This window comes from Natator depressus, chromosome 25, assembly GCF_965152275.1.
Source record: "Natator depressus isolate rNatDep1 chromosome 25, rNatDep2.hap1, whole genome shotgun sequence".
NCBI lineage: Eukaryota > Metazoa > Chordata > Testudines > Cheloniidae > Natator > Natator depressus.
Window position 1 is genome coordinate 8,191,807 of NC_134258.1, and position 10,582 is coordinate 8,202,388.

At 59.4% G+C, this 10,582-nt stretch overlaps 1 protein-coding gene across 2 annotated transcripts; it reads left to right on the top strand.

The window, feature by feature from the left end:
- The first annotated feature begins 1,748 nt into the window (after positions 1 to 1,748).
- Positions 1,749 to 10,039, top strand: EBI3 (Epstein-Barr virus induced 3). 2 transcript variants are annotated; one of them, XM_074939300.1, is made up of 7 exons: positions 1,749 to 1,909; positions 4,218 to 4,428; positions 5,481 to 5,726; positions 6,053 to 6,170; positions 6,474 to 6,646; positions 7,603 to 7,766; positions 8,722 to 10,039. In XM_074939300.1, the coding sequence occupies exons 2-7, from the start codon at positions 4,344 to 4,346 to the stop codon at positions 8,872 to 8,874; spliced, it is 939 nt and encodes a 312-aa protein (XP_074795401.1). In that variant the 5' UTR covers positions 1,749 to 1,909; positions 4,218 to 4,343; the 3' UTR covers positions 8,875 to 10,039. The 2 variants fall into 2 exon arrangements, with proteins under 2 accessions (XP_074795401.1, XP_074795400.1); XM_074939299.1 differs by having other exon boundaries at positions 4,311 to 4,428.
- Positions 10,040 to 10,582: the final 543 nt, after the last annotated feature.

Consider the following 10,582-nt stretch of genomic DNA (forward strand, 5'->3'; position numbering starts at 1 on the left):
CTCTTTATACTCACTCAGCAGAGGCTCGCTGGTTTTCCTGCGTGGGGAAGGGACACGTGCGGGGGCGGGGGTGGGGGGTCGTACACGTGGGAGCTGGTGCCAGGGAAACGCAGGCAGCTGTTGGGCTGAATGTCCCACTGCTGCCCTCCTGCCTTGCAGCACCTGCTGCTCCAGGCTGGAGCCCCTCCTGACATGGGCCTGTCTGGACCTCCACGGTGCGGGGGGGGCTGCAGGCCAGGGCGGAGGTGCACTGACAGCGTTATGCCTAGGGCTGGAAAAGCAGGGGGGCTGCAGGTCAGAATTGAGGTGTGCTGGCAGAGCTGGAAAAGCAGGGGGGCTGCAGGTCAGGAGTGAGGGGCGCTGGCAGAGCTGGGGGTGGGGGGAGCCTAGGGCTGGAATAGCAGGGGGGCTGCAGGTCAGAATTGAGGGGCGCTGGCAGAGCTGGGGGTGGGGGGAGCCTAGGGCTGGAAAAGCAGGGGGGCTGCAGGTCAGGAGTGAGGGGCGCTGGCAGAGCTGGGGGTGGGGGGAGCCTAGGGCTGGAATAGTGGTGGGGGCTGCAGCTTGGGGCTATTCCAGCCCAGGACTCTTCCCCCCTAGCTCAGCCCATCGCTCGCTCCTGGACGGCAGCTCCCACTCCACCTGTTATTCCAGTCCTGGCCTCCTCTGTAGCCTTCCCACGCCACTAACTGCCAATGTCCATCGGCCTGCAGCCCCCTTCCCCCCCAAGTCACCCCAGCTCTGTCAGGGCCCCTAAATCCCGACCCGCAGCTGCAACCCTCCTCTGCCACACTCTGGGCCCCAACCAAGCAGACTCTGCCGGTGCTGCTGGACTGTTAACCAGCGCTCGCTGGCTCCTTTCGCAGGGACTAGGCTGAGACCCTGCCAAACTCATTTTGTCTGTGGCCGAAAAATGCTCCTTTTCCACTCGGCCAGCTGGGAAACGTCATGAACAGCACCCCACGAAATGGCAACATTTGGGAAACTTTGGGATTGATCCCGGTGGCATCAGCCCAGGGGATGCACTCCCAGCGGGGGATTGGGCCCCATTCTGCTCCAAGGGAGCTCTCAGCTGGGGACCGACCCCGCCGAGGTGGGGGAGCCCAGTGCTAGCAGGCAGATAAGCAAGTATGGGGAGACTCCAGGGACAGGCTTTGATGAAGGAGAGCTGATTGGGCAAGAACTCGGGAGCAGAAGGCGATTTTGGGGGCTCATGGTTTCCTCCAGGACTAGCCATTTTGGGGGGGAGGGTCACCTGGGAAGGGGCTTCCCCCAGACACACCTGGGAGTTAAAAACAACTTAGTTAAAAAAAGGAAAGTTGAGCAAAAATCCTATTGGCCGCAAGTGGCTGCGCTGTCCCGAGACACATCCAGGCCCCTGGGGTGGGTCTGCCCCGAGTACAGTTTTGCCCGTGCCGGGGGGCTGGACTCACGAACCCCACCTTACGGTGCATACAACCCCGCTCCCTCTTGTTTCAGGGCAATAATTTCCACTGGCTCCTGAGGGGCAGGGTCCAACCTTGTCCAAGCAACAGGCCTCTGAATAACCCGGTCACTGCCTTTTTCTGAAACCCTTGTTTAAAAACGCTTTGCCCCGCGGCAGCAGGGCAAAGACCAGCTAAACACCCCCCCCCAGCTGCCCCCGCATCTCCGAGAGAGACCTGGGCCCACGCACCCCAGCCACCAAAACCCCGCCTGGCCCGGGGCGGGGACTTGCGGGCTTTGGGGTTTGTTCCGAGTTGTCTCCGGGAACCGTGGTGGGAACGGCTGGTGCATTTCCTGAGCGTGTTGTGTGCGAGGAAGTGAGCAGCGGCCGGGCTGAGGTCAGACGGGGATTTTGCTTCCCGAGCCAAGGCGACTCCAGTTGCCTCCGGTTCGGCGCGGCATCAGGACGCCGATTTGTGCGCGTCAGGTGAGTCTCTGGTTTCCTCTGGGCGTTGGTGGCAGGTGGGGCTGTTTGTTGCCCGGGCGGCTGGCGTGAAGCATCGCGGGGCGAAGCCATGACATTCGCTGCCGTTCACGCCCTCCTCTGTGCCCGGGAGAGGGGTGAGTAACTCACCGTCCTGGCTTCTAGCCCTGCTCAGAGCTGCTGTCCGCCCTTGAGCGCAGTGGTGGAGTTGCTTGGGGGCGGTGGCCAGTGACAGATCCCCCCCCCACACACCCTGAATGTCCAGGTAAGAATCTAGGTCACCGATGAAGTGAGCTGTAGCTCACGAAAGCTTATGCTCAAATAAATTGGTTAGTCTCTAAGGTGCCACAAGTCCTCCTTTTCTTTTTGCGAATACAGACTAACAGGGCTGTTACTCTGAAACCTGAAATAGGTCACCAGCTGTTTGGATCTGGCAGGGACTGAAAACTGCTGCGATTTCATAGATGTGGGCTGGGTCCTCAGCTCAGTGCCAGGCAGGACAAAATCCCCCCTGCCACTTGTCCTCCTGAATGGGGTAGGAAGCGTGGTCTAGTGGCCAGGGCATGGGACTGGGTCTCGGGAAGATCTGGGTTCAATTCCTATCTCTACTACAGACCCCTTATGTGCCCCTTCACTTACCCGGTGCCTTGGGGCCCCGGGCTGTAACCCTACCTGCCGGGGAAGCTAAAATCCCTGACTGGGGGGGAGGCTTTCAGACGTGGGCTCACCGCGGGGTAAGTGCCCGGGCAGAGCAGGGGTAGCGGCGGCAGGGCTGTCTGGGAGAAGGGGCTGTGGAGGCTGGACGAGAGAACAGAACAGCTGCTCCGGGAGCTGCTGTCCACATGAGACCTGCCTAGCAGAGAGGCAGGATTGTCCACCAGAGCCCCTAGCTCTGAATTCATCCCGCTAAACGACAGAGCTCCGGGGCCGCAGGGGAACATTAATGCTGAGCCCTGGCTCTTATCTAGCATTTCCCAGTAGTAGAGCTCAAACCTCAGTGGTCATTGTCATCACCCCTATTGTACAGAGGGGGAAACTGAGGCACGGAGCAGGGACGTGACTTGCCCAAGGTCTCCCTGCAGGCCAGCATCAGAGCTAGGAATAGAACCCAGGTCCCCCGGGGCCAGAGCTCTAACCAGTAGGTCAGGCTGCCTCCAAGAGTGGTTTCGCCACGAGAAGACGGTGTCAGCCAAAAAAATCCCCTTTTCTGTCCCTGCCTTGCTGGGCTGCCAGGAAAACAACCCGACCTCACTGTGGGGCCCACGTGCTGGCCTGGTGTGTCCTGATCCTGGCCCCTAGCAGAGAGCGGCAGGCTCTTCATACCTCTGCCAAAGAGCAGCATTTACCGCAGGGCCCCCTCTCGGCCACAAAGCCACAACCACTCACCCAGCCTGGGAAACCCCGGCGGAGACGCCTGCCCTGCACGCGTGACTCTAGCTCCTGCTTGGTGCTGTTTCCTTCTTGCCGGCACCACACCCTCCCCTTGGACCCGTTAACCCCTTGGGCGCTGGCCAACGTCGTCTGGAAAGGGTTAAATTGCGGGTCTAGGGCTCAGTCTGGGTTAAGCCAGGGGTGGGGAAGCGCGTGGTCCGAAGTCCCCTCTGTGACTGGGGTCTCCAGATCCCCGTGGAAGGAGACCCAGGGTAGTTTCCTCCCAGCCCAGCCTCTCTTCTTCCCTAGGAGACGCTGCAGGGCCCTCCGGTGGGGGGAAGCCCAGCTGGGCTAAAGGGCTTGCCGCAGTACACACCTGCTTCACCCCGGGGGAGGCCTGTTGGGGACCCGCTCTGTTAGCAAAGCAGCAGCCACCGAGCATGGGACTCGCACAAATTCAGCAGCTTCCTGCAGAGGTGCTGGGGCCCGACCCCAGTGGAAGCCGGGTGGGGTGGCCTGACGGATGGATTCCCTCCCCTGGAGCACAACCGCCAGCATGTGCCGTTTGGCGCAGGATTCGAGCTGGGGGCCTCGTCCCCAGCATCAGATCTGCCGCGCTTGGCTGGCAGGATGCTTTTCCTCACCGCAGGATTGTTGTTTAGCCGTACGCCGGTTGCAAGCAGGAGGCCCAACCCGGAGCAGGGCCCTGCCCTGAAGGGCACCCAGTGAGAGAGAGGAGCCCTGCCCTGAAGAGTTCACAGCCTAAATAGACAAAGAGGGGGAGCGGAAACTGAGGCACAGAAGGGGGAACGGACTTGCCCAATTGCTGGGCATAGAACCCAGGTCCCAGGGCCTTTCTTCTAACCACTATACGATGCTGCCTTCGTGCAGCCCAAACCCTCTCCATAAATGACATCAATCTCTCGCACCAACCCCCCAGGGTCGAGCCCCTCTCGGGAAGACATCGTCCGTTCCCAGCCACACCCACTTTCAGGCCCTGATTTTGCTCCGCTCCTGACGGCTTTTTCTCCAGGCGCCCGTGCTGCCGACCGGCGCCCGCTGGGAGATGAAGTGGATGGTGATCGTCGCCTTGGTCCTGCCGGCCTGGTCCGCCCCCTGCAGCAGCACGGCTGGGAGCGATGGAGAGGAGGGTACGAGGAGGAAGGGCCGATTCCCAGTGGCTCCCCGGCAAGGCTTTGTGTATTTCTCCTGCCCCTGGGCTGCGGGGTTGGTTCTGTGGTGCCAGGATCTGCCGAGCAGATGGTCCCTTGCACTCCAATGCGCCATCTCCCCCAGTCGCCTGACTCGGACCCAGCCAATGACTCATGCAACAGAGACAGCAGCAAACCCTCTTCCCCCGAGCGCCTGACTCGGGGGGGGGGGGGAGGTGAATTTCTCCTGACCCCAGCTGGTGATCGGCTTGTGCCTGATGCTGGCGGGTGGGCAGCCCCTAATAAGGGGATAACCCCAGGCATGGGACTGATGCTGGACGCGTTAGGTTAACAATGAGAAGGGCGGGGAGGAGGGGAGGCTGCCTCCTTTGGGTGGGGGGGTCACATTGCTTTGCAAGCTAGTGAGTCGGGGCCCCATGCAGCCAGGATCACACCGGGCAGCACCACCTGTCTTGGGAACTTCCCCCTGCTGGGCCAGTCATTTACTATGAGGTCAGTGGCAAAGGCAAAAAGAGAACCCAGGAGTCCTGGTTCCTCAGTTTGGTGTCCTGGCCACTGGGTCACAATCCTGGGGTGAGGGTTTCAAAAGCAGCTGAGGGAGTTAGGCAAGTCAACCTAGCAGCGGAAAGCAGGACAAGACCCAGCGGCTGGGAGCAGAGGCCAGCCACATTCTAGTGAGAACTGGGGCCCCAGCTCTAACAGAGAGGCTGATTAACTAACGGGACGCGGTGGATTCTGCATCTCTCGATGTCGTCAGATCAACTCTGGCGGCCTTTCTGGAAGAGATGCTTTGTCCAAACAAGTTACCGGGCTCACGATGGGGGTAACTGGGTTAAATTCTCCGGCCTGTGATACCCAGCGGATCAGACCAGATCTCCTGCTCCCTTCTGAATTCCCCTACGTTGTAATGGGATTTGAGCACCTCACTTCTCTGTGGGCTTTTAACCCCCACCCCAAAGCAGCACCCACTGCCTGCCCGAGCTCCGGGTAACATGCCGGGCACCCTGTGACAACTGGTCCTTGCATTCTAGGCCTCTGCCACGTCCACCACGGCGCGCTCGGCACCGACCTGCTTCTTCGCTGCGACGGGCCCGTGGGGGCCGCCAGGGTGGAATGGAGAGTGAATGGCACCAAGGTGGCCGTGTCCGAGGACGCAGCGGGAGGAGACAAGGACCAGCTCTTGCTGCGGAACGCCAGCCTGGCCCAGGAGGGGGAGTACAGCTGCCACCACCCGGGCACTGGGAAGACCCTGCGCAGGATTCGGCTGCGGGTGGGCTGTGAGTGAGCTGTTCCTTTCCTGGAGGGGGGGGGTCTCTCATTCTGCCCCTGCACCCACAGCTGCTGTGTCACAGGCTGTCAGGAGTGGGGGAATCGAACCTGGGACCTCGGGCTCTAGATGCACATGCCTCTGCTAACTGAGCTAAAAGAGCAGCTTCTGTTAGCGAAGGCTGGGGCAGGCTGATCAGTGGGGCCCCGCCAGGGACAGAGTGCCAGGCTGGGTGGGGTGGGTGACGTGTGTTGCTCCAGGACTGAGCTGCCCTGGATGTAGTTGGACTTCCCGCTGCGATGTCTGTGTGACTGTCCGTCCCTCCCGCTCCTGCAGCGCCCCCCGAGAAGCCTGCCATTGAGTGCTGGGCTGTCAGTTACCCTGAGACTGTCAACTGTACTTGGAAGCTGAAGTCTGAACCGCGCCTGGAGACTTATTTCATCACCACGTACAGGTAAAATCCTTCAGGGGCCAGCTGGGGACAAGGAGGTGAGGGAGGGAGAAAGGACCTGACCTCTAGGTGCACCCCAAGTTCAGTCCCCAGGTGCAATCAGTCGACTCTTGGGGCGTCACTTATCAGCTGGGGTGAGAGGCGAGCGCAGACTCCCAGCTTGCCCTGGTGAGCTGTGGTAGCCCAAAGCCCACGGGGTATGTCTGTGGGCAGAGGATTGAGACCCTCTATGAGCAACAGGAGCCCACTGGACAGAAAGCAGCGTCTCCACAGCAGGGCGCTGAACTGCGTCCGTCCACACTGCAGGCATGGCCTGGGGGCCAAGGAGAACAAGTGTGTCCAGCCGGAGGCCGGGGCCAGCAGCTGCTCCATCAGCGACATCCAGATGTTTTCCATCACCCCCTATGTGCTGAACGTGACGGCCGTGAACCCGCTGGGCGCGACGATGAACCTCTTCCCCTTCATCGTGGAGCAGATCAGTAAGAGTTCACGGCCCCTCGGGATACGCCGCCATGGGTGGAGTAGGGCAGGGATCCCCGGGGGTTGGGGGGCAGGGCTCCAGGGCATAAGGGTGCATGGCACCATGGTTAGAGCTGGGCCCTGGGAGTCAGGACTCCTGGGTTCTGTTCTCAGAGCTACCAGTGATTTGCAGCCTGACCCTGAGCCCATCACTTAACCTCTCTTGGTTAGAGCAGCGGGAGTGGGAGTCAGGACTCCTGGGTTCCATGCCACCTCCACTGTTGTGCTTTCCCTGCACTTGGTGACCCAGGTAATGGGGCCAGGGTGAACGGTTACCTAATGGAGTGTGGGGCACCAGAGAAAGAGAAGCTATTTCAGTGAATCTGACAGTCGCGTTTCAGATACCAGTGGCACTGGCTGGATTGGGGTTGGAGGCTGGGAATCTCAAAGGAGACCTACGGGACAGACCCACCCCCTCTTGGGTTCCATGGGAAATCCCAGCCAAAACAGGCCGGGTCCTTGCTGGTTCACCTGGGATGGAAAGTCCCCCGGGTCTGCTGGCTGCTTGGAGGCCTTTGTGCAATGAGCTGTTGGCTCTCAGCCTGCTGTGCGAGGGGCAGGCGCTACTTCCCAAAGCTCATCACCGCAGGCCGGGACTGGACAGATCATGCTTAGAAGTGCTCCCTCTCGCTCTGGGGTGAGACTCCCTCATGGGGGGCTGTGCCTGGGAAACCTCCCCTGCCCCCGCCGTATGGTGCCAGTCTCCAGCTCCAGGCCTTACCATGAGGACGTTGGGGTCTCAGGGGCCCCAGCAGGGCCCCTGGTAAATATCAAAGAGCGCAGCCCTGGGACACTCATTGTGCTGGGCTCCTAAGCTGGCGCTGCCAGGCAAAGCAGCTGCTGCTGGCGCGGAAGGACTCAGGCTGCCGGCCTCGCCAGACGCTCCGGGGTGTGATTGTTCTGTGTGTCTTGTTAGTCCGGCCAGATCCCCCGGAAGACCTGAGGGTCTCCCCCATCCCTGGGGAGAGCAAGAAGCTGCTCCTGGAGTGGCAGCCGCCCAGTTCCTGGCCCTTCCCACAGTACTTCCCGCTCAAGTACCTCATTCGCTACGCGAGGGCAGGAGCCAACAACAACCGAACGGTGAGTGCCCGCGACGCCCCAGTGCTCTTGGCTCCAGCAGCTTGCGGGTTGCTGGTGGTTCGCTTTGCTTCGCGGATGGCACTGAGGGCAGCCAGTGCACTCCACCCACTGGAAAGGCCCTCTCTGCCCTCCCAGGGCCGACGGTCCAGGTCCGGGTCAAGGCCGTTATTTGCTTTGGCATAGAAATTGCTCCAATCACGTCCTGCCCGCTGCCCACACCGGGCCTGCAGGGTCTGCGCGAGGGCAGAGAGTCGCCCCTTTGCTTTTCTGAGCATTCTGAAGAGCCTTTGAGCTGATTCATGGGGAGGTGGGGGGATCCCTATCCCCCCAATTCTCCATCCCCTGGCTCTGTTCCTCCTGGGGGCAGATTATCCCGCAGCTGCCTGCCGCGGGATTCTTATACCTTCTTCTGAAGCAGCGAGTGCTGGCCACTGTTTCAGGCGGGAAGCTGAGCTAGATGGGCCCCAGATCTGATCCACTCAGGCAATTCCTCTGGTGCCCTAAGTATCCAGCAGCTGCTCCTCCTCCTCTGTCTTTCTGCGCAGCATCTCGTACAGCGCCGAGCACGGTGCTTCCTCGTATGTACCTTCGCTTTGCCACCCCCTCACCCCCAAACTGCCCCTAGAAGCAGTAGGCGGCTGGGGACCCCCAGAGCGTCACATCCGTGGTAACATGTAACTCTGATACAGCCCTTTCCCGAAATGGATCTCAGAGCCCTTCCCAAAGGCAGGCTGGAATCATCAAACCCACGCTGCCGATGGGCAAACCTAGGCTCGGAGAGGGGGCACGGCTTGCCCAAGTTCACGGGGTGAGTGCGTGGCAGAGCCAGGTATAGGAGCTCTGTTTCCTGCCTCCCAGTCTACTAAGCAACCTCCGCTCGCATGTGGCCCTGCAGAGTTTCTGAGGGGCATGTTCCTGGCCTAACCCCACCTCTGCTGCGTGTGTTGCCTCCCAGATCGGGCCATATGAGCAGACCTCCTTCACCCTGACTGGGATCCGCCCCAGAACCATCCACCATGTGCAAGTGGCAGCCAAGGACTTCACGGACTACGGTGACTACAGCACCTGGAGCCCGCTGGTATCAGGCACCCCCTGGACGCAGCCGTGAGCGGAGGGGGTGTCTGGCGCGGCCGGAAGCTCTCGGGGTCAAGATTTGACTTGCTTTTGCCTTCACCTTCTGCTCAGGCCGCTGCAATTCACCTGACAGAAAACACAGGAGCTGGGTTGGGATGGGAGAGGGTCCCTATGCTATGATCCTCCTTGTTACCTTTTTTACCCACTAAGGGCTCCTGCCGGATTCAACCTGCTGTGAGCCTCAGACGCTGGGGATGAGTTTCCTTGGAGCAGAGGAAGTACGTGCCGCACTGACTGGCGTGTGGGACAAGGCCCGCTCTGGGCCGGTTCACCGAGGACATGAGTCTGGTACAGACCCATCTCCAGAGCAGCTCGGGAGGTCCCCAGGGTGTCTGTCACGCCTGCCCTGTCTGTTTCACTTAACCATCCCCTGCTAGCCGGGCCAACTCAGAACATGGTTCCCGAGAGAGCCGGGGCTAAATTCCAGCCCAAATCCTGCTCTTCGGACAAAGCATGGTTCAGCTCCTGATTCAAAGCCAAGCTGGCGGCAGGAAGTGCCTGCCACTCCTTCCCAGGGCCCCTGCCTCAAGGCTGGCTTTGGCCAGTTCACTTCAAACACCCCTTTTGTCAATGGCGGATCCTCCTCCCGAGCCTGGTTCCCCACCCGCTGGCCTGCTGACCCTCTTCCCAGGGCCCAGGGCCTTCTGGTTTCCTGCCCCTTCTCTGGCCAGTTCCCTTCCTGTCATCCTCCCCCACGATGGATGCCTTTCTTTCCCTGTGTCCCCATCCTCTGTGCCAGACCCACCATCCTACTCCTAAAGAGGAGACAGCACGGGAGGCCCTATGGGACCAAATCATGGTGTTGTGACACCAGCTTCTAACATCCCATCTGTCAGTGCCTTGGAACTATGCACGTATTTTCTGGCTTTGCACGAATTTAGCAGCTGACCTTGTAACCGACTGACATGTGTGTTGATGTCACAGGGATAGGAATATCCCGTGTCCACAGGCATCGCTTATATGTCGGATTTTCCTACAGACAGGGCATCTTGTAATCAGGTTAAACATATTTAGAATAACCAAAATACTCACTCACTTTTTAGCCAAAGAAGTCAGAATGCTCCGGCATTCTGTCCGAGAACGTGCTCTTTAATGCAGAATGTGTACTGTAGAGAAATCAAAAAGCGAATGGATAAAAGAAATAAAGTTCATTTATATTACGCGATAATCTGGCTGATGTACCTTTCGGCTTTGGGGATTTAGGTGTATCACATTTCTATTCCTCCTCAATTTTATTAGATTTTGCCAAGAGACAGAGGCTGTTCAAACAAAGAAGATAAAAAAAAATCTTACTTTTAAATCGCACCTTTCGTTGCAAAGTGTCCACTCCTTAAAGTGTTTTACAGTCTAAGCCCCAAACCCTGCAAAGACTTAACACGCCTACTTAGTAAGACACCAGAGGGGCTGCTCGTGTGTATAAAGGGAAGTACATGAGTGCCCTGGAGCATCTCAGCCTATGGGCCTGACCCTGCCAAAGCTTCTGCTGCTGTGCGTAGGATTGTTTACTATCACGAATGATCCCATTAAGTAAACGCCTCACATTAGAGAGCGCTGGGCCTGGCAGAGAATGTCTGCAGGATCAGGCCTTAAAATACTCTACTTGAGGAGAGCTGAATGCAGCCACCTCTGGGGTGGCGCCTGGTGGTTGTTTGACACAAGAGTGTAGAACAGGGAGAAGTAAG